Source organism: Choloepus didactylus, chromosome 6, assembly GCF_015220235.1.
Source record: "Choloepus didactylus isolate mChoDid1 chromosome 6, mChoDid1.pri, whole genome shotgun sequence".
In the NCBI taxonomy this organism is placed as follows: Eukaryota; Metazoa; Chordata; class Mammalia; order Pilosa; family Megalonychidae; genus Choloepus; species Choloepus didactylus.
Genome location: NC_051312.1, coordinates 133,420,827 through 133,442,940, shown reverse-complemented (window position 1 = coordinate 133,442,940; position 22,114 = coordinate 133,420,827). Strand labels below are relative to the sequence as shown.

The following is a 22,114-nucleotide window of genomic DNA, read 5'->3' as shown; positions in this document are numbered from 1 at the left end:
GTCTCCAGCTAGTAGCTGGGGGAGTTGGAAGGGGGGTGGAGGGAACGTCAGCACTTCCCAAGCGCTGGCAGCCTGGGAGAAGGGGATTGGGGTGGGGACACAGCACTTGTAGCTTTCTCTACAACCCCAGGTAGGTTTAGGTCTCTGAGCCTTGGTTTCTTCATCCATAAAAATGGAACTGAAAAGATATACATCAGATGTGATGATTCAATCAGCTATCTAGGAGGTGTTCCACGAATATTTTTTCCTTCCTCCTTCCCAGGAGGATGGAGGCAAAGGCCTTCAAAGAGAAGGAGACACATTCACACACTGCCTTGTAGAAACGGGCCTGCAGAGATTTAATGCTGTAGAAAACACAGGATTGTCATCAGAGTGGGTCATAACATGTGAGCTATTCCCAAAGCACACAGAATGGGTCAAATAAAATGGACTTTTTCTGTGTGGTAGGCTGAACTTGAAATGTATCTGAGGGGTTAAAAAAAAATCCATTTGGATCTTAGTTTCTTATTCCATGGCAAAGAAATGAGTGGGAGGGTGTTAAAAGTTGGTTTCTATGCATTGGAGAGGCAAGGGCAACCCCGTGGCTTGAAAGACATGTAAGTGTCATGTAAGTGAAGGGGCAGATGTCAGAGAACATCCCCTGCAAGCCCTTGAGGATCTGAGGACAGTAAGGCTGCAGGGAGCTCTGCCAACCGGTGAGACCCCTCACTGCCAATACCAGGGCCCAGCCCGGCCCTCACCTCCTCCAGACCAAGTTGCCACGTTCCGAAAAGAGGTGGCAGAGGGATCAAGGGTCTTCCACCGTACAGGTGGAAGGCTGAGGTGGAACAGTTTTTATCCAACCCAGGTGCTGGGTGTCAGCTGGAAAAGAAAGATGAAAACAAGGTATGCTACGAAGAGAGAAAATGAGATGAGAATTAGGAGTCACTCCATTCTTTCCCTATGGCTTTGTGGCTTCCTGGAGAAGTTGTGTGCTTCAGACCTGAGCATCGAGCTGGGATGGCTTTCGGGAGGAGTCCCAGGGAAGCAGGGGGTGTCCTGAGGAGAGCACAGGCCCAGCAGTGGGAAGACACGTGGCAAAGCTTCCTGGGGCCCAGCCTCCAGCAACCCCAGGCAGGAAGCTGGGCAGTTGTGTCCCAGCCTGAGACGGTCAGGAAAAGAGAAAAGGCCTGATCTCTGTTAGCTTGAGGTATTGGAGAGACGGGTATGCACCCAAAAGAGGCTGGTCCCAGGGTACAGATATGCTAGAGGGCTTTGTCCTAGCAAACCAAAGACCATGCACGCCACCTTCGCAGGAGCCCAGAGCAGTATCTGCAGGTCCAAGGGACTGACCCAACTCCAAGATGAGCCCCCTGGCCTTCACAGACTGCTCCTCTAATGCCATCCTCCTAAAGGTGTCCAGTCCCCAATGCCCATGCCAGCTGCCCCTCAGCTGCCCCACATCGTTGATGTTGCCTTGTCGACGGAGGAGCTGCTGGCTCATAGTCCAAAGCTTCTCAGCTGGAGATATATGATCACAGAGGGTGGGTAGGGCTTGCTGTTTCCAGTCGTACCATCCTTTCCACCCCTCTGGCCTTCTATGGTTCCGCCAAGCCCTGAGTGGGGCAAGCAGCAAAGAGGGAACAGGAGGTTGGTTTCTCAGAGGGAGTAAAGTGCAGGAGCTCCTCGGGCACTGGTCTGGGTGGAGGAGAGGCCAGGCTGTCCTGAACCCACCGCTCAGGACCTCAGCAGTGGTACACCTTCAGTCTGTTCTCATCCAGGCCCAGCTGCAGGAGGCTGGAGGTGGCTGTTGGCTTGGGTACTGAGAAGAGATGTCTGGCCACGAGGTGAAGGAAAACTCCGCAGTCAGCTGAGCCCTTGCAGGGAGTGGGCTGGGGAAGGATGGATGGTCAGACAGGGTCCTCCTCAGACCCCCAGGGCACACGCAGGAAGGCACCAGGGTTTGGGCACCAGCTCAAAGGATACAATTTGGGGTCATTCTTGAAATGATCTAGCCACTTTCGGTTAGCCTCGATCATACCCTGTAAGTTGGTGTTGCCTGCCTCCTGGACTTGGGAATGGGGGCGCTGCAGGTGGCGGAGCTGCTCACTGGGAAAGACAGTGGGGAGGGAGGGATAGGGGAGGCAGGAGCATGGCAGGAAGAGGGGGGCAGGGCCTGTGGTCCAGCTGATCAGAGGCCACCATGCCCCAACGCCTCCCTCTTCCTCTCAACACAGCAGCTGCAGCCTTTCTCAGGGACTCTTTAGCAACTCAAAGCTTCCTCTACTGGCAATATCTGACCATTTCCCAGATAAACTCCAGAATGGCTCATCACAATAAGCATCAATTCCCAAAAGGGAAGTGGTGGGTGCCCTCTGTCCCCATCCTGGGTGAATAATACTGAAATCAAGGCTTCAGGCTCCCAGCCAATCTCATAAGCAAAAGAGCTCCCCAGGGTTGACTCAAAGCCTTGCCCAGCAGCCGCAACCAAGCTGGCCAAAGGGGTGGGGGTGGGCACTTATGGTTGGGGGCCAAAGCAGGGAGGGGGGTGCACTCGGCAAGGAATGTGATGAATGGGAAATTAATAACAGGTTTAAACAATTGCCCATCTGTCTCCCCACAGGGCATCCTTCTCACTCCAGATGCTGCTCAGCAGGACCAGGGGCAGAAGGGAGCGGCGTGGAACAAAGAGCTCAATGGCAAGGACGAAGGCCAGACTCCAGGACTCCAGTGGGAAAGGGCAGTGGGCAGGGTCCCACCAAGGGCTGATTTCCCCCTCAGGGCAGCTTCCCCGTGGAGCTGGGCCAGGTCAGGCCAGCCCCACGCTGCCTGGGGCCTCGGCAGTATGCACTTGATGATTCTTTGGTTTCTGCAGCCTCGTGGTCTGGAGGTCTGCTCCCCTCGGAGGTCCCACCTGCCCAGGGAGGCTCAGAGAGGAGCTTTGCTATGCTGTTCCACCCAGAGCCCACAGGGAGGCTTACCTGGCGGACACGTAGCCCAGCCTGTTCTCCAGGGGGGCAGGGCTGCTCCTGAGGAATGGGACTCCGCCTGCAAAGGTGGGGGAAATGGCTCCAAAATGGGCAGGGGTGCGGCCTGAGCCAGACCCCAGGCCAACCAGGCTGCCCCTGTTCACCAGCACCTCCTGCCACACCCCACTAGAAACTGATTAGGCAGTGCCTCCAAAACAAACAAACAAAAACAGGAAAAGTTCCAGTGGATGGAGGTCAGAAACAGGAATTGCCTATTCATTTTATTTCCAAACGTAATCTACTTTTCATTTTGGGTTGGGGATGGTGAGAAAAGAGGTAACTGTTTCTCACAGATGACTGCTTTTCTATGGCCTTTCATGCCCCACAGCAGGGCTAGCAGACCAGGGACGTCACCTGGCCCAGGAGCAAAAGGAAGCCATGCAGCCAAAGGGTTATGGAGAATCCTGGAGTCAGAGACCCCGGGGTCAAAACCCAAGTTCATTACTGATGCACTGGGTGCCTCAGACTTAACCTCCCCAGACTTAACCTCTCTGAGTCTCACTTTTTTCATTTAAATTGGGACTAAATTACTACCTCAGAGGATTATTATGAGCACTAAATGAAATATATACAAAACATCTGGCCCATAATAAACTACACAAAATGGTAGCTACTATGGTAATGGCAATGATGACTTTTAGGTTCTGCCAAGCTCAAGAATCCATAATAAAGGCCCCAATCAACTTGGCTCCAGATAAACCACCCTGACAAGCAAAGTCTTCTTCCCCAGGAACCCTCAGACAGAGGAAATGGACAGACAGACAAGGGGTGGGGGAGGCTTACTTGGAAAATACTTGCGCAACTTCTCCACCAGGAAGTCGTCCACTGTTTGAGCCACAGAGGAGGAAAGCCGGGGGCCCAGCCCTGGGTCCCAGGCCCAATGGGTGGACATGGGGGTCACGGGGCGCGGGGCTGAAGCCCTGGCCAGGGAGGGGTAGGTGGGAACACAGGTGCTCCTGGAGGACAGGGACGAGATCGGTGCTGGCATCGAAGTGAAGAGCGGGGGTGGGGGCTGGGTGTTGAGGCTGCCCAGCACACTGAGGACCCCGTTCAGCTCGCTGCTGATCCGCTGTAAGGAGCTGCTCAGGTACTGGATCTCGTTGGGGAAGGTGGGGCATGGGGTCGGGTTCACTGAAAGGAAAGAGGCAGATGGTGGGGAAGGACTTGGGTTCAGGGCCCTGGAACATTCCCAGACCCAGCTGGCCATGCAGCGCCCCCCACCCCACCCCCACCCTCCTGTCTGTTGAGACAACAATGCTTGGCCTGGGTTGGGGGGAGCAGGGCTTCTGTGTTCTAGATAATGCAGGTGCGAAGCTGGCCATGACAAAGAGGCTGTCCAAGGTGAGGCCCTGGGGAAGGGGCCCAGCACCCAGGAGAGAAGGAGGGGAGATGGGCCCTTCTGCTCATGCACAGGCCAGAGCAGCAGAGGGAGGTGAGCCTCCAAGAAGGCCAGAGTGGAAAGAAAAGGCTGAGTCACACACACTCACACACACACACACACGAGGTGCTCCACAGGGTTCACAGGCTTCACCTGCCCTTTCAGCCCTGTGTGCAGCCGAACCCAGATGGATCCACCCTTCCCAAACATTCACTGAGGTCTCACCCCGAGCCAGGCAAGGGGCCAGACGCTGGCTTCCGGAGGCCTCCAGTTCCTCCATCTCCATGGATCCCGCAGCCCTCGCCCCTGCCTCTCCCCCCTCACTTCCCTGCTCTACCACCACTCACTCTGAGGCAGGGGGGCAGATTTAGAACTTTCACTGCTCGTGTCTTCCATGTCACTGAGGTCAAAGGTCACCACCTTCTTGGTAGAGGCTCCTCTCAGACTGTCCTCATCAGAGGCCTGATGGGTAGAAGGAAGCACTTATCACTGATACTTCCTGTGTGCTTTCTGCCCTGTTGCCCTTGTGACATATGGGGACCCAGGACTTGGTGAGGAGGTTCTTACAGGGCCCTGAGTTCCACAAAGCAGCCTAGCAAAGGCACATCCTCCAGCTTGCTGGGGTGGAATGGGGGGATGGGGAGAACTCAACCACCTGAGATACAGGCGATGAGGCCACCTGGCCCACTCCACCCACCTAATAGACTCTTCTTCAAATACATCTCAGCTCAGGTATTCAGCGGAAAGCCCACACTAGGGAAACCTGTGTCTATTCCCGACAGCCTGATCACACCTCAACTTGGGTACCATGACGGGGAAAGGGTGGGAGCCAGCCCCCCATCTCAGGAACCTTCAGGAAGAGGCTGTGGGTATACCTGGCACCACTCGCCACAGATATCCAAACCCACAAACTCTGTGTTCCGCAAACTCAGAGCTGAAGCTCTGGCCATTTTCACCAGCCCAAGAAGAGCCCTAAGCCTGCTGCCCCATCCTGGGCCCTGGAGGCCAGCTCCCCCTGACGCAGGAGCAAAAAATCTAGCCCAATCCCAGGAAAAGAAGTGGGAGGGCCTGGCCACCCTGGGCTATATGTCCACAGGGCGGCACCTCTTCCCGGACAGAAGACTCCAGCTGGCTCAGCTTCTCCTCTTTCTGCTTCAGCAGGTCCTGGCCTTTGCACATAGCAGACCTCATCTCATCCAGGTGCCTGGACTCCTGCAGTCAGGGGGAAAGGGGAGGAGAAAGGTGGCGACCAGCGGCCCAGACTCTGGGGTCCCATTTCTGCCGTATGCTGGCTAGGTGACTGTGAACAAATGACTTAAGCTCTCAGGCTGGTTTCTCATCTATAAAAGAGAAATACTACTTTTCATAGAACTGTGAGATTTAAATGAGATAGAGCATGTTGCCTGCTTAGTGCCATGCCACACTTGATAAACTCTCAAAGGGCTACTGTTAGGCAAACCAGTTGTTATCACTGCTCCAATAACCATCACCACCATCATCACCATCACTGGAAGAGACTGAGCAGAGCAATGACAGGGACTGGGGAGGAAGGAGGGATACAGCATTTGCACTAGACTTCCTTGGAAAGTCTGTCCCCGTCTGTACCAATCTCTTGCCCTCTGCTGCCGCAATCCAGCTCCCTCACCAGCTCTGAGCACTGTCAAAATTCTAAGGGACAGGCATGGTCCAAGAGAGCCCAGTCTGCCAGGACCCACAAATGATAAGAAGATCTGGTGTCACAACTAATAACAATCAGGGGAGTCTCTGCCTTTTCACTGCACAGCTACTGTGAGGATTAAATGATTTAACATGAACGTGTTCTGCCTGCTGTGCACTGTCATATGGATGGTAGGTGCTTTCTTTTCCAGTGATCCAGGGTCCATGTGACCATTCTCAGGGAGCCCCAGAATGATGGGTTGAGGAAGAGTCTAAAGGCAAATGTTCCCCTGGCTCCTGCAGGCCTCCCCCTGTGCAAGGATGGGGGGCTCCCCTCGGGGCTCCTGACCTCCTCCAGGTTCCTGCGCACAGCATCCAGAGACTCGGTGCCTGGTGCATCTTGGGCTCTGTCCGGGGCATTGGCCAGCTCCTCGCGCCAGTGCTGCTGGGCGGCTTTCAGAGCTGTCTGCCGCCTCCGCATGGAGCGTGTCTGCTGTACCAGGAACTCCTTGGCACTACGGAGGGCTGGTCCCTCAGCAGACAGGTAGTGCCGGACACTGTGGGAGGACAGCCCGGGGCAGGGGAATTGGAGACGGCAAACAGAAGACTCTAAGAACCCCTGCTCTGGGCCACACACCCACTTCCCCGGCAGATGCTCACCCCAAGCGTGGACAAGGGCTGCTGGGCCAGGGCTGGGCAGCGTGTGGGATGCCACTGTTAAACTCCAACAGCGTGCGGAAAGCTGGACTAACAGTCCTCCCACCTTGACCCTGAAAGGGGTCATGCCTGAAGCCTCCAGACAAGTGGCCAGAGGCCAGCAGATCCAGCACACCAGCGAGGAATCCCGATCGCAGCTGCTTGGCTGGCTAGAGGGCTCCTCCCCTGAACCAAGCCCCACTGGTGATCACTGTCACCTCGTTTCAGCACATTCCCAGATCAGTGATGCAGGTATTCACTCCCCCTTCATAGCCATCCTCAAATCTAAATAAGATAGGCTACTGGAACTCACCTGTCGAGAAGCAAGCCAGCTTCCTCCTTACTCTGGGAGACAGAAGAGGATACCCCTTTGGTCTGACTCTGGGGATACATGGTAGAAAAGACCCACTGAATGCAGTGAAAGCAGATACCCTGCAGGCTCAAGAGACCCTGAAGTCCCTCCCAGTGGCCTGGACACAGAAACAGCCTTCCCAGCTGCCAAGCACCCTTCACTTATAGATGTCATTTCACTGGTGCAGGTGGTAGGCTGGTAACAATAAGAACAGGGAGGCCAAGGGCCTTCACAGAGCAGAACTGGGCTCACCCCCTCCTCAATGCCCTGCCCCAGCCCCCAGCCCAGCCGCCCTGTCCATTCCAAGGCACAGAGAAGCTCACAGTTCCAGTGGATTTCCTAAGGTCCTCCACGTGGAGATCCAGCTCAAAATGCGGGGAGGTGTTACTCTCCTCGACTGCCAACTCGTTCAGCATGTCCTGCTTCCTCTGGGCCTCAGCCTCCAGGCTGCTGTAGTGGGCAGAGAGGGCAGAGGACAAGGAGGAGTGGGAATGTGGGGTCACCCAATGAAACGGGCCATGCTGTTGGGACTGCAGAACTCAGCTTCAACCCCTGATCTCAAGGGGTAAAAAGGAACACCTCCCTCCCTTCTCTCCCATCGGGGCCCTGAGGCAGGGCTGGGGCATGAACATGGAAGCAGGAGCTCCTCTGCTCTTTACAGCCTCTTCACGCCACCCCACTGCCACCACCATACATGCACCCCCGACAAAACACAGCAGACACAAGCCCTGGTGCCTGGCTCCCAGACCAGGGCCTCCGCCTCTCCCTGCCAACGGGGCCCATGGGCAGCGGCATCAAGGGCAGCCTGGGGTGGGTGAGCACCTGATGCGCTTCTGCAGCCTCTGGCTCTGTGCCTGCAGCAGCTCCACCTGGGACTCCAACTCCAACTTGCGGGCCCGAAGCTCCTCGAGAGTTCTCCGGATCTGCCGGTTTGACTCTAGCAGGTGGGAGTGCTCCTTCTTTGCCTCCTCCAGGTGCTGATGGGTGGCTGTGGCTTCCTGGGGTGGCAGGCAGGGAAGCCCAAGGAGGAAAGGGAAGAGGATGGAATTCAGACACACTGAAGTCCCTGTGCCTGAGGTCAGGAGGTCTGTGGGCTCCCGGGCTCCCACCACGGCTGCCCTCACTGAGGCCCCTCAGGTGGGTTCTGCACCGTGGCTCCATTTGTGGAATACTGGCCTGGAATCCCAATGCCCTGGACAGATTAGGTGAGCAAATCTGGGGAGGAGGAAGAGAGAGAGGTATGGGAGGAAAGGGAATGGGGGAAAGACAAAGCAAGAAGCCCAAAATGGGCAGACAAACCTCACTCTCCAGAGCAACCTGCCTCTTCACTTCAAGCAGCTGCTGCTTCTCCTTCCGGGCAGCCTCCTCCTGTGGGGGGAAGGATGGGAATGGGCCTTTTGGCTGCCTCCAGGCCCCAAGTCTAAGGGGTCGGAAGGTCTGCCCTGTCCTGGGGTAGCTGTGACTCCAATGTCAAGGGTACCTGTAGATCCTACTCCCCTCCCCCATACACTCACCTGGACATCCAGCTCAGCCAACCTAGCCTTGACATCTTTACTTCTGGTTTCAAGTTCTACCTCTAACTCTTGGAGTTTCCTTTCCTGCACAGAGAGGTAGGCAGAGAGAAAGGCGTGAGAGTAGAGATGGTGCCAAGCATGAGCTGAGAAGCCAGGGGGAGTTCCTGAGCCCAGCCCCACACTACAAGCTCTGAGCTGGCCTCAGGGTCCTGTCCAATTTGGCCCTGAGGCCTCCCAGAAAAGCACTGCACCCTGTTAATTTCCACTGGGTGCAAGGAGAAGCAAAGGTGCCCACTCACCCCAGGCCTCACCAGGGGCTGACCTCTTCTTCTCATACTAGGGATGTTCCCTGGCCCAGAAAATACAGGAGCTTGGGCATGGCCCCTGAGGGATCCCCCCCACTCCTGAAGCTGTCAGGCTCCATCCTGCTCCAGCCACAGCGCCCACTCCCAGCTCATCCACCAGCATGGAGGTGTCCCAGGGGGTCTCCCAAACCCCAGGGTCAGCCCAGGGCCCCTCACCTGTTCCCGGTGCCGGCGCCGCAAGTCCTCAAGCTGCTTGTCCTGCTCCTGCCTCACGGTCTCCAGTTCTCGCTCATGGGCCTTTCGCAGGCGCTCCAGTTCTCCGGTCAGGTGCCCCAGGAGCTCAGCCCGCTGCTTCCTCTCCTGCAAGAGGGCAGGGAGGTGGCACCGGTAGGAAACGACAGCTGCCCCTTATGCCCCTAAAATCACAGCTCCACCTCACCCCCACCCTTGGATCAGTAAGACGAGGGACACCATCGGCTCCCTGAGGCCAGCACTTGAAGAGACAAGCACAGTCCCATCTCCCAGAAAGCCCACATCCCCGCTTCTGCAGCTGAGGCAGATGCTAGACAGGTGTCATGAGGAAATCCCCCTTTGGGAGCCTGACTCTCCTACTGCTCCAACATATGCAATTTCTTCTTTTTAAGAGAAGAAAGGGCATTAATAAGTCATGACCACTATTCCTCAGCAAGGTCATAATTGGTTTGTGTAAAGATTCAACTGAACTCATCACAGGCCAGCTATTTCTGCCCTGGAAAAGACTGTCGGAAGAGTCTGGGTTCCCCGTTCCAGTACATTTGGAGCAGTAGCCTAAATGTTCCTGGCAGAGTCTCAGCTGTGGGCTAAATAAAGTCAGCCCTCCCCAGCGCCTTACATTGTTCACCCCAGCATGAGCAAGCAGAGCCAGCTTGGGTCCACATGAGTAACTAAAGTTTCAAGGGCTGAAAACAGTTTAGGTAATAGCTAAATGCTGTCTGACTCTTCTGAGTATTTCTTGGCGTCCTGAAATTTCTAGTAACACTGGTGATGTGCTGTTGGAGTGGTTAAAACCGAAGGCTCTGGAGCCGGCAGCCTGGATTTGAATCCTAGCTCCCCTGCTTTTTAGCTGGGGGTGACCTTGGGAAAGTTACTTAAACTCTCCCTCTGTGCCAGTTTGGATGTATTATGTCCCCCAAAATGCCCTGTTCTTTCATGCAATCTTGTGGGGGCAGATGTATAAGTGTCGATTGGGTTGGAGATGTTTGATTGGATTATTCCATGGAGATACGAGTCCCACCACTTCAGGGTGGTCTTGATTTAATCACTGGAGCCCTATACTCACAAACAGAGGGACTCTAACCCCAGTTGAGTCAGCTGAGAGGGACATTTTGGAGACAGCCGTTGAAAGTAGACTTTTGTTAACGCTTTGGAGATGCTAGCCCAGAGTTTGCTCTATAGAAGCTAAGAAAGGACAAAACGCTCTAAGAGCAACAATTTGAAAAATGCACAAGAGCTGAGAGAGGAAATAGAACACAACCTGGGATCAGCAGATGCCAGCCACATGCCTTCCCAGCTAAAACAGATTTTCCAGATAACATTGGCCTTCCTTCGGTGAAGGTATACTTGTGTTAATGCCTTAATTTGGACAGTTTCATGGCCTTTAGACTAAATTTGTACCCAGATAAACCCCTTTTATAAAAGCCAATCCATTTCTGGTATTTTGCATAATGGCAGCATTCACAAACCAGAACACCCTCCTAGTCTCAAGTTTCCTCATCTTTCAAATGGTGATGATGATATTACCTTCCTCCTAAGGATGCTGTGAGGAATGAAAGAGCTAATACACATGAAAAGCTTAGAGCAGTGCCTGGTACACAGTAAGAGCTAACATATTAAAAGAATCAAACAGCAGCCTGCCTGGCTAAGAGAAATCACCCTTGGTAAGGGGGAGGTTTTTCTAACGCTTCAGTAAAAAGGCAAAAAACAACTTCACCACTGCAGGATGCCGGGGAGCCCTGCCTGGTGATGGGAAGCTTCCCACAACCCCGGACTACAGTTCCTCCTCTTCCCCTGCCCTCCAGCCAGCTGGGATGGACCCTGGGGAGTGTGTGTGTGGCCACAGGATGTAGCCAGGTCACCTTGGTTTCATATTGCTCTCTGGCCTCTGCCAGCACTTGCCAGTGCTCCTCCTTCATCTTCTCCATCTTCCTCTCATGATCTCTTTCCACCTCCTGGCGCTTCTCTCTCAAGAGGCCACTGAGCTGTGGGGCAGAAAGCAGGGGTGAGGCATGCAGGACTGAGGGTGGACCAGCCCTTGGGTGACGAATGCACTTGAAGATCTTACACATGCACCTCCCCAACCCCCCCATACACAAATCACACATACATGACACCATAACATGTACACAACCAAGCCCCAACACCCTCCACACACACACACACATACACACACACACACACACACACACACACACACACACACACACACACACGGCATGGGGGTGGAAACATACCAGGCCTCTAGGGAACTAAGGATACAAACGGAACCAGAAGTTCTAACCCCAGCTGAGCCATCCAAAGCAAACTGGAGGACACTCAGGCCAGGAAAACCCAGCAGACGGCAGGAGAGTCCACAACAGGTATATACGAATGTTGAAGACACACACCAGCATTCACCTCTTGCTCGTACTCAATCACTTGGTGAGCTTTCTGATGAGCTCTCTGTTCCATCTGCACAAGACTTTCCTGCAGCTGGGCCTTTTCTTTCTGCTGCGCTTCCTCTGTCTTCTTCTGGAGGCTGGAGACTGCCTGAGGAGGTTCCAGCCCAGGGGAGTGTGACCCCCAGAGAGCACTAGAGAGCTGCTGGGGGGAGGGAGAGCCGCACTTCCCAGGACCCAGCATCCATCCCCACGGGCCTGGAGGGAGAAGGAGGCTCCTACTGGCCAAGAATGGTGTCGAGTTCTGCCAACCAGCCCTGAAGGGGGTGCTGAGGTTCATGCTTGAGGATCAGGAATGGCCAGGCTCTGCCGTCGGGTCAGGGCCGGCTGCATCTCACCTCTCTGTGCTTGGCCTTCAACGAGGAACAGAGCCGCTCCAGCTCATCACTGTGCTCCCTCTCCAGTGCCGCCACTGCCTGGGGAGTAACAAGGGCCTGTGAGGGGAGCAGGGCAGGCCAGGATGGTCAGGTACTGCCCACACGGGAAGGAAGAGCCTGGAAGACCTTCTCCAAGCCCCCTCAACCTAAGTGGCCATGGAGAATCACAGGCTCATCTTTGTTCCTCTGAAATAACTCAGTCCCTGAAGTCTGCAACTGGCAATAAACAGGAACACAGAGGCCAGAGGTGGGGGGGCATTTCAGGAAGCCTCAGGCCTTGCTTCCATGCCCCTGCCTCTGCTCTAGGCCACAGATTCACTGATGATGCTCAGGTCCAAAGCAGGGGGTGTTGGAGGTTTTGGCACATTTTCTCTGAGAATGTCCAATGACATTCTCCCTCTGACCTTGCTGTAGCTTTTCCTTGTCTATAGAAGAAGCACCCCAAAAAAACTTCTACTCCTTAATCCCCTAAAAAAGTCCCATGTAGCATGAATGTTACTCACTTCAGCATCTAACCTAGAGACAGGCCATCTGATTAGAGGGAGGGGAAGCAAAGACAAAAGAGAAACACATCTTCTACATGTCCTAACCTCTCATTCTAAAATGGGAGTGAAAAGGAAGGAGATGAAAGGTCCTTTTGGCTACCCCTCAAGGACAGGGACAGGATAGGACATACCTGCCTCAAGACCTCTGGTCTGGTTTAAGTTCTTTCAGTCATGAAACCTTCCCAAACCCACAGGACATTTCCCCTCAAACCTTCAATGACTCCCTGCCATTGGCAACACCCAGCTACCACTGCCAGCCCAGCCCAGCCCTGGAGGGGGCCCTTCCGGACACATGCAGCGTCCTCCGCTCTGCCCAGGGACAGGTCACATCCAGGTGGAGCAACAGGCCCCAGACAGCAGCTACCCGTCTCCTGCACCTATCTGTGCCTGATGCCCCTGCTCTGCCAGGCTCCCAGTCCTCACGGTGTGCCCTTCTTCTTCCTCCCCACTCAGTCCCTCACAGGCTGAGGGCCCCACTCAACGTGCTCACTTCTTTCCTCTCCCCTTCCAGTTGCTCCCGCAGTCGCTGCAAAGCCTTCTCCTTCTCAGCATTCAGGGCAGCCTGCTCTCTCTTCTCTGAAGCCTCCATCTCCTCCTTGAGCCGCTCTAGTGTTTGCCTGCTTTTCTGCTCCAAGCTGGCCCTCTCGGCCTTCTGTAGAGACTCCAGCTTTTCTCTCAGCCTCTCCAGGGAAGCCTCTTGCTCGGCCCTGGGCAGACAGAATGGAATAGGAAGGGCTTGTGCTCTTGGGGTCCAGCCACGGGGCCAGGCAGCTCACAGGAGACACTCACCTGATGTGGCCCTCATCTGCTTCTGTGCTGGACCGGACCTGGGCTCGGAGCCAGGACAGCCTCTGGCTTTCCTCTTCTCTCATCCGGGCCTCCTCTTCCTCAGTGGCTCTCTGCAGCTGCTCCTTCAGGGAACTGGGAAGAAAAGGAAAGCCAAGTTTGTTTGAGACCATGAAGGTCTTTCCTCTTCTATTTGTAACACCTGGCCCTAGCCTCCAATCACTCTGTAGCCTGCCTATGAAACCTCCTGAATTTTTTTTTAATTCAGTTTTATTGCGATATAGTCACGTATCATACAATCATCCATGGTGTACAATCAACTGTTCACAGTACTATCTTATAGTTGTGCATTCATCACCCCAATCTATTTTTGAACATTTTCCTTACACCGTAAAGAAGCAGAATCAGAATAAAAAATAAAAATAAAAAAAGAACACCCAAATCCCCCCCATCCCACCTTATTTTTCTTTTAGGTTTTGTCCCCATTTTTCTACTCATCCATCCATACACTGGATAAAGGGAGTGTGATCCACAGGGTTTTCACAATCACACTGTCACCCCTTGTAAACTACATTGTTATACAATCGTCTTCCAGAGTCAAGGCTACAAGGTTGGAGTTTGATAGTTTCAGGTATTTACTTCTAGCTATTCCAATATATTAAAACCTAAAAAGTGTTATCTATATAGTGCATAAGAATGTCCACCAGAGTGTCCTCTCGACTCCAATTGAAATCTCTCGGCCACTGAAGCTTTATTTTGTTTCATTTCACTTTTCCCTTTTGGTCAAGAAGATGTTCTCAATCCCACGATGCTGGGTCCAGATTCATCCCCAGGAGTCATACCCTGTGTTGCCAGGGAGATTTACACCCCTGGGAGTCGGGTCCCACATAGGAAACCCCCTGAATTTTAAAGGCAGAATAACCTCAGCCTGCAGGCCCAAGCTGCTTCTCTATAATATCTCCCAGGGTGGAGATGGGCATGGCCTCCACTTACACCCTTTGCCACAGAAAACAGCTGCAGGCTGCCTGGTCCCAGAGGAACATTTCTTCAAAGCCCCCCCCCCCCCCAGCCCACATGTTCACCTCAGCATGGCAGCACTCCAGCACTGACAGCATCACCCCTACCCTGACTCTGGTTCCACATTCTTTCACTCCCCACCCAGCAGACTCTGCTCCCGCCACATCAGAGAAGTCGCCATCTCCAATCCCACGACACTCTTGTATTCCTCTTTGCCTTTGTTCATGCTGGTTCCTCAGCCTAGAATTCCCCTTTTCTACCTGACGTACCCATATTCATCACTTAATGCCCACTTTAAAATGCTATTTCCTCTCTGGAAGTCTCCCCAACTTCCTCCATCCTGGGCCACTCTGCACCAGGCATCAGATTGCATTGTACTTCATCTTTTGTGTGTCTGTTTTCCTTGCAAGTCTGGGAGCTTACCCAGAGAATCTTATTTTAAAATTTGTTTTATCCCAGGTGCATCAAGTAGGTCAATGGATGTTTGTTGCAGGTCAACAGCATTAACCCAGCCCCAAACCACAAGCAAGCCTTGATGATCCAGGATGACCATCTTACTTATAGATGAAGATGGTGACTATTTCATCCCAAGCTGATATCCCCCTGCTTACGAAAACCATAGCCTTTTCAGCTAACTCCTAACACGGCCCTCAGGCCACCAGGGAATGCAAGACTGAGAAAAACATGATTAGGATGACATTTCTTTGAAAAGCTTCTCTGATGAATTCCAAAGCCAAATACAAAAGATCTGGACTGCCTTCTATTTCAAATCATCAATACCACTGCTCTCTTCCATTATGATAGAAAATTTGAATTAAACCAAAATCCTTCCTTCTGGATTCCCCAGAAACCCTGGTCGGCCTGTCTGTCTCCCTGCCTGCCTTCTCACTCAAGAAATATTTGCTACAAAGTCAGCAGTGGCTTCCCCAAAAGTCCCACCAAGTGAAAGTTTCCCAGCAGGGAAAAGGAGGCCCCAGCCCTCAGAAAGGCTCACGTGTAAACACAACCAGGGGTCTTGTGATGAACTATTTCTACAAGAGCCAGGCAAGGCACTGGCCAAAGAGAAATCACTTCCTCAAGACTCCTGAAATTGTATTGATTTAAACTGAGAATAAAAATGAGAGCTACCACTCATCAAGCAAGTACTGTGTTTGAGGCCCTACATCATGTATCTATGGGATGCTTGTCCGTACTGCGCTTGGGAAGGCCCCTCTGGGGTGGGTGGTACTTGGGGGAGGGATGGGAAGAGCAATCAATGAAGCCCAGGTCCTGGGATGTGGGGGCCAGGAAGAGGGGCGGAGCCTGTGGGCCAGCCTGGAGACACAGCCAGGCTTTCCTCCAAGGTGCTGCACCTTAAGGTGAGCTGAGTCACACCCTGTTTGGGCTGGACCCCTGCTGCAGTTGTCAGTTGGCTCGACGAGGAGGACGCCATGGCGAGATTTGTTCTTTGGGGATGCCCCCTAACAAGGGATCCAGGGGGATAGACCCTGGGTCTACAGATCCCATGTTGAACAAATGAGAGAGACTGTCCCCCAGTCCCCTGGGTACTCTGGTGTTGGTTTTCTATTTTATTTTCTCTAAAATAAGCGTAAACATTTTACATACTCTTTGCTACATATGATATAAAAGTAAAAATTTTCTACTGCTCTTAGATGCTCTGTTCAAGAGGACAAGATTTAGCCTTTAGCTCAGCTGTCAACTAAAGTGACATGTGCAAACACCTTTCTGGAGCACTTTTTCAATCCTTGGACTGTGACAAAGATAACTCATTACCTTCTCAATATCCACTCTCCCTTTTTCCCATGCTAACAGAACCATAATTTTATTCTATCAGGGAAAGAGACCAGCCAAAGGACTGTATTTCCCAGTCCCCCACACAACGAGGGGTAACCAATGAGATAAAAGCAGAAGTTAGTGGGTAAAGTTTTCAGGAAAACTCCTCTGAAGGTGACTGCCTGAGCTGGAAGGTGCCACCTTCTGCCATCATCCTTCTGCTTCCTGCCTGGAACACAGAAACAATGGCTGGAGATCCACAGCTGGGTTGGACCAGGAAGAAATTCTGAGAGTGAAAACCGGCACTAACAATGGCAAAGCAGAGAGATTCAAGGAGGCTAGGTCCCTGAGGACTCTGTAGAGCCACTAGGTCAGCCCTGGGCTGCCTTTTTTAATAAAAACAAACCTCTAACTTTTTACACATGTACACATACACACAGGCCCAGCTCAGGTTTAGGTGTCTTGTTTAAAGCCTCCCAGGCAGCTATCAAAGAACTGGAACTCAGACAGAAACTTCTGGTTCCTGGTCACGAGCACCTCACACTGCACCACGTGGTCCCACCCTCTCTTGCAGATCCCAACAGGGCGATGACTCCCAGCAGGGCTCCTGCCTGAGAGGATAATGTAGACACACTGACTAGGTTAATCCAAACTCTGTTTCTTATTAGCTATGGCACCGTGGACAAGTTTCTTAACCTTTCTGGCCTCAGTTTCTTCATCCGTATTATCAATTCTACAAAATGAGGTTGATAACACCCCACAGAGCTGCTCTGAGGGCCACACAAGTTAATACATGTAGAACACATGGAGCAGAGTAATCTCTCCAACATTAACTAACCGCATTGTATAAAGCCTTCCAACTCCCTCCCTAAAAGCAGGAGGTCACGCGCCTTGGCCAGGTACCCCACACCCCCGCCCAGATCAGAGAGGCCACGAGTGTATCACAGTGGTCTGCAGGTGGGAGGAGGGTGCCCCCCTACTCCCCAAGCCCTGTGAGGCCCTGGGGCCTTGCCTACGGGGAGGGGCAGGACCTGAGAGACTTCTCCTTCTGCTGGTGAAGCTGGAGGATTTCTTCCTCCTCCTCTTGCCACAGTTTCTCCCGCAGTTGCTGCATCTTCTCTCGCTTTGATTCCAGCAGCCGCCTCTTGTCCTGCTCAAGTTCCCGAGCCACTGCCTCTTCCACAGTCTTTAGAGCAGCCTCTGTGAGTTGATCTGGGGGGCTCACAGGCTCTGGGGATTGCCTACCAAGGGTGCAGAACAACATATCACTACAGTTTTGATATTTACCCACCTTTTGGCATCAAGTGTTTACACAGACACAGGTCATCACACATCGACTCCTAATGAAGGGCCCACAATCAGGAGTCCCATATGCAAGCCAGGTCACTCCCAGGCAGGCAGCAGGGCTGTCCCACTCAAAGACATGGTCAACACTTGTCCTATGAAGACAAACCCCAATGTGGTTGCCCTAGGACCCAAGAGCCCAGGGAAAGAGCAGCCCATCCTAGGCTCTCGGTTGACCTGGAAGTGGTGGCCCAAGGTCAAAACCTCAACGCTGTGGCTCAAAATCCAGCAGCAGTGTGGAGAGTGTGAAGTTCTGTCCCAAATGATTCTTCCCACAAGTGGCTCACGGTCCTGTTTCCACTTCCCCACTAGGGCTCTGCTCATGCTAGCAATCTGGGAAGAGTCCCCAGAGACTGCTCTCTGCCTCACAAACAGAACAGAGGCCAATGACTATGAGCCAGCAGGAGAAGGAGCAGCTTTCTCCTATCCCTAGGATCTAGAAAAGTCCATGGAATCCCTGGACTTTCCTGCCTCTGAGATCTCGGAACAGGAAACTCTTCTCCTACAATGCCAAAGGAGCCAGGCGGTAGACCCTTCCCAGAGCCAAAGAGAGGAGCAAGAGCTCAACGGGAGTGCCATGCCCACATCTCCCCAACAATGGCAGGTTTTCATCTATTTGGAATTAATTCACTGTTTAAAGAGTGTTAAAAAAAAAAATTAGAGCTAACCTGGATAAATAAATGGGTGGTAAGAGAAGGAATAATGGCTTGGCTTTTTAAAAAGTCTATAAAATAATGAGGATGTTATGTTGCTTACATTCTGGTTCTTGAAGGAAATACCTGAAAAGAAACTCCAAGAAACTCCTGAGCAATGAAAGCATAAATGGAATAGAGTATTCAGCCTCCCAGCAGCTTTCCTAAAGGCCAGTTCGTTTCTATTTCTAGGCCTCCAAGCCTGAGATTGGCAACTTCGGTCTCACTACACCCTCCTCACACTGCAGGCCCAGCTGGGTGGCTCAGCCAACCTCAGCACGGACATTAGGGCACAGCCCAACTCAAAGAGGACTGGAGCAAGAGCCAAACAGGGGAGCCCATCCCCCCTGCTGGACACTCAGAGCCCCCTCCTTCTAGCACCGCAGCAGGTAGAAGGCAGTGGGCAGGATCAGAGTAGAGCAGCAGAAGAAAAGAAGGGCTCAGGAATTCCCTTTCAGCCCCTTGGGTCCAGAGAAAGAAGGACGACACAGAAGGCTGAAGTCTCAGAAATATCATTAAGATCTTTCCCTTCCCCTTTCCTAAAACCATAACTTCAGACCAAAACAGTCTGGAGCTGTGCATGCCATTCTTTTCTGTTCTAATCTTCTTTGCCTCCCTCATTCCAAATCCTGGCTTCCTAAGGTCCCCTGACACCATCCAACCGAGGCAGATGTAGGAGACATGGCTGCTACCCCCTCTGAGAATCCTGCCCTCGGAAAGAGCCTCCCCCTGCAGCTCTCCGCCTCATCAACCCTCCAACTCATTTCCAACCTTGGCTGAAAACATCTTTTTTCCCTGAGATAGTACCTTTTAATGCCTTTCTTTCTATAGGCTGTGTAGCTCTGTGGAGCCCTGGGGACAGATGCTGCAGAAAGATGGGGCATCAGATTGAGTGGCAGCATGTGCCCAGGTGACATGCACCGGGTGAGCTTGCTGTTTGCAGTGGGCCTTTTCTTCCTCCCCCAGTTTTAGAGATCTAGCATCCCAAACTGCCACCTTACGTCCAAGGCAGCAAACAACATGCCTGAAAGATCTATTAGACAATGGGAAGTTGAGGACTGTGGAGGAAGAGACAGTTCTGATTTCTAGGCCAACTCCTCAGGTAGCAGCCCAAAGAGACCCAGTTTCCAACGGTCAGTGCAAAGACGCTCTGTAGGAGCATCATCATTTCAGCTGGCCACAAGTAGCTCCCAGACATAATATGCAAGGTGAGGGGGGTGGGGAGGGGAGAAAGAAGGATGAAGATGGGGAAATGTACCCTGGGAAAACTTGGAAAGGGGTGTTAAGACCAGGGTTAGAATCAAAGAGATCTTGTCTCCTCTCATAATCAATCCACTCATTTTCATTCATTTACCCTCTACAAATTCTTCATGAAAGATGCTGGGCTACAAAGGGGATGAACGTCCTGTTCCACAGGTGTGGGCTTTCCGGCCACAAAGCATGCGCAGGGGTGGCCATGTCCCAGCCCTGCCTGCTCTCTCAAGCCTGCCCTCTGCTCCCAACCCCTGATGCAGTCTGACTACAGCCACAGAAGCTGACGACACAAAGTTACTCCCCTCAAGCCCAAAAAACCAATCCACTCCTCATGTAGCTGTGAAGATTAACAGCAAGGAAGTTATGGGGCCTGAAAAAGCTCTGGAAAGGAACAGAAGGCATTTCCAAAGGATAATAGGTATATTGAAAGGGCAGGAGGAAGTAAATGTCTCTGAGCTCTCCGCAGGCAGCTCACAGGGATGGGAGAAGCAGCCCAGAGGAAGAGGACAGATTGGCCCAGGCAGCTGGGGAGGGGGCGGTTGAGCCGTGGCCCCAGCCTCAGCCTCCCTGCCAGGCTTCTCCCAAGAGGTCCTGGGAAGGTGCCCCTTCACCCTGCCCAGACCTTCATCTGTGACCCACACTTGCCTCCTGTCCTCACAGAAAGTACATGGTCCAGCTGTCCACAGCCACCAAGAGACCAGGGAAAGTCACGTGACTGCTCGGGGTCACGGCTTTCAGAGGAGGACACCACCAGCTGAAAGGTGGGGTTACCCCTTCCCTTCATAAGTTCTGCCATGACATAGGATGAGCTCAGATGCCTTGCCAACCCTCGGTGGCACTTCCCGTGAGCAACTGGGTCATCAGCCCAGCTCAGCTCAAGAGTCAGCCCCCAATCCTAAGGACTCTTAATCTCTTGGCATCTGTTCAGTTCTCAGAGGGAAAATTTGTAAGTCCTAATGCCTGTCTTTCTCCAGGTAGAGAAAGGAAACAAAATGCAGACTAAAAGGCACAGGCCCAGGGCTCTGGTGATTTGAGTCTAGTCCTGATTTTGCAACTGACTGGCAATGTGACCTGGGGCAAATCTCTTTATCTCCCTGATCCTCAGTTTCCTCATCTGTAAAAGGGGTGGGGATAGGGGAGGGTGATACTGGGAGGAGAGAAACACAATGATTTCTAAATTTTAGAAGTGTTTAGTGCAACAACAAGGGTGAATCTCAAAAACACGTTAAGCAAGAGAACCCAGGCGCAAAGACAGACACTATACGGTATAATTCCATTTATATGCCATTCAAGATGGTACCCTGACCAGGGGTGGGATGGTATTGGGAGGGAAGGGGTGTGAGGAAACTTTCTTGAGGGATGGAAAGGTTCTGTTTCTGGTCCGATTGGTGGCCACAGGGTGTGTACAAATATAAAAATTCAATGAATTGCACGTTTCAGATCTGTGTAGCTTAGTGTGTATAAATTATACCTCAATAAAAAATGTTTTAAGAAAGAGAAAAATAGTGCTTTGTAGAGGGGGAACTTGGTTTACCAGGAAAGTCCCCTCACCCCCACCTTCATAGCTCCCCATGAGGCCCCCCAAGAGGACCTACGCTGGCCCCCAGGAGGGTCACTGATGGTGGCTGGGGGCCTCTGACTAGGCAGCCCATAGAGCACTAAGGCCACACTCAATCTTCCCTGGGTCTCAGAGGCAGAGCACGCCCACCCCACCACCCGAGAGCACATGGGCACCTCATCCACGTCTCAGCCACACACCACAGAGGATGGGGACAGACACGTTAAAACTGGCCCTTACGCCTCTGCAGAGACCAGCGGGGTGGGGCTGACTGCCACCTTCTCCTTGGGCTCCTCAGCCTCTTCCTGCCCAGGACCCAGCTCCTTGGCCCTCTCAGGGGTGGCAAGTGGCCTTGGGACCTGCTCCCTTGATGGCAATAAGGAAGCAACTGCATTAAAGCCATTAGGAAGATGAGAGGCTTCCGATTCACCCCATTCCGGGACGAAAGAGACAGCCCCAACAGTTTTCCTACTTTGAATCTCAAACTGCCCCCTCCCCTCCCTGTCTCCTCCCCAGCTGTTTACATGGAAAACCAGAGACCTGGGTCCCACGTAGGAAGCAGGATGGTTATGGCAGCCAGGGAGAAGCTCTGCACACAGCAGGTGTTCAGTAGATGCTGTTGACTGAACATAGCTGTGGCTCAGCTTCCCCCAGTGACTCATTTCAACCAGATGAATCTAAACCAGCAGCCTTCTCTTATCAGGGGAACAGAGAACTGACAAACGCACACCAGGCTCCGGGCCCGGCTGGATAGGAAGGTCCTCCCAGCCGGCCTCAGGAAAGCCTGCGGCTCTGCACCTCTGTGTACCTGGGTTCTACCTGGGTTTACTGAACAACTACAAAGTGACACCCTGAGGCAGGGTGCTTGCAAGGAGGGGACTGGGAGAAATGGCTCCCCCAGTAGGAACAGAGCAGCCACTTATTCCAACAGTTGAGTCTCTGCCATGGTCCCTGGCAGGGAGGCGGATGGGACAAAAGAAACACTTCCCCATGCCACAGTTTCTAAGCTCCCCTAATCAGACCGTGCACCCCAATTTTAGCTCCAGACTGAGAACTAGGAAGAAGTAGATTTCCTCTTTCTCCAGCTCCTGGGGGACAATAACCTGCAAACCCACCCCAACTCCCTCCCCTCCCTCTCCAAGCTCACCCTATCTCTCTCCCCCACT

General features: G+C 52.9%; 1 protein-coding gene across 15 annotated transcripts in view; it reads right to left on the bottom strand.

Moving 5' to 3' along the window:
* Window positions 1-314: 314 nt before the first annotated feature.
* Window positions 315-22,114, bottom strand: part of CEP164 (centrosomal protein 164) — a 77,359-nt gene continuing 55,559 nt past the window's right edge. For 6 of the 15 annotated variants that reach the window (XM_037841584.1, XM_037841589.1, XM_037841593.1 and 3 more), the window contains 20 exons: window positions 21,189-21,314; window positions 17,132-17,341; window positions 13,314-13,445; window positions 13,015-13,231; window positions 11,941-12,036; window positions 11,562-11,693; window positions 11,024-11,146; window positions 9,126-9,269; window positions 8,605-8,688; window positions 8,390-8,458; window positions 7,913-8,088; window positions 7,414-7,540; window positions 7,052-7,119; window positions 6,392-6,599; window positions 5,491-5,598; window positions 4,734-4,848; window positions 3,792-4,139; window positions 2,961-3,027; window positions 1,966-2,088; window positions 315-1,815 (listed from right to left, as the gene is read on the bottom strand). In XM_037841584.1, coding sequence (XP_037697512.1) covers window positions 1,725-1,815; window positions 1,966-2,088; window positions 2,961-3,027; window positions 3,792-4,139; window positions 4,734-4,848; window positions 5,491-5,598; window positions 6,392-6,599; window positions 7,052-7,119; window positions 7,414-7,540; window positions 7,913-8,088; window positions 8,390-8,458; window positions 8,605-8,688; window positions 9,126-9,269; window positions 11,024-11,146; window positions 11,562-11,693; window positions 11,941-12,036; window positions 13,015-13,231; window positions 13,314-13,445; window positions 17,132-17,341; window positions 21,189-21,314 — 2,764 coding nt within the window. In that variant the 3' untranslated portion in view covers window positions 315-1,724. Of the gene's footprint in view, window positions 1,872-1,965; window positions 2,089-2,960; window positions 3,028-3,791; window positions 4,140-4,733; window positions 4,849-5,490; window positions 5,599-6,391; window positions 6,600-6,702; window positions 6,813-7,051; window positions 7,120-7,413; window positions 7,541-7,912; window positions 8,089-8,389; window positions 8,459-8,604; window positions 8,689-9,125; window positions 9,270-11,023; window positions 11,147-11,561; window positions 11,694-11,940; window positions 12,037-13,014; window positions 13,232-13,313; window positions 13,446-17,131; window positions 17,342-21,188; window positions 21,315-22,114 lie in introns of those variants that run through there. The other 9 variants (XM_037841587.1, XM_037841590.1, XM_037841598.1 and 6 more) reach the window with 6 other exon arrangements.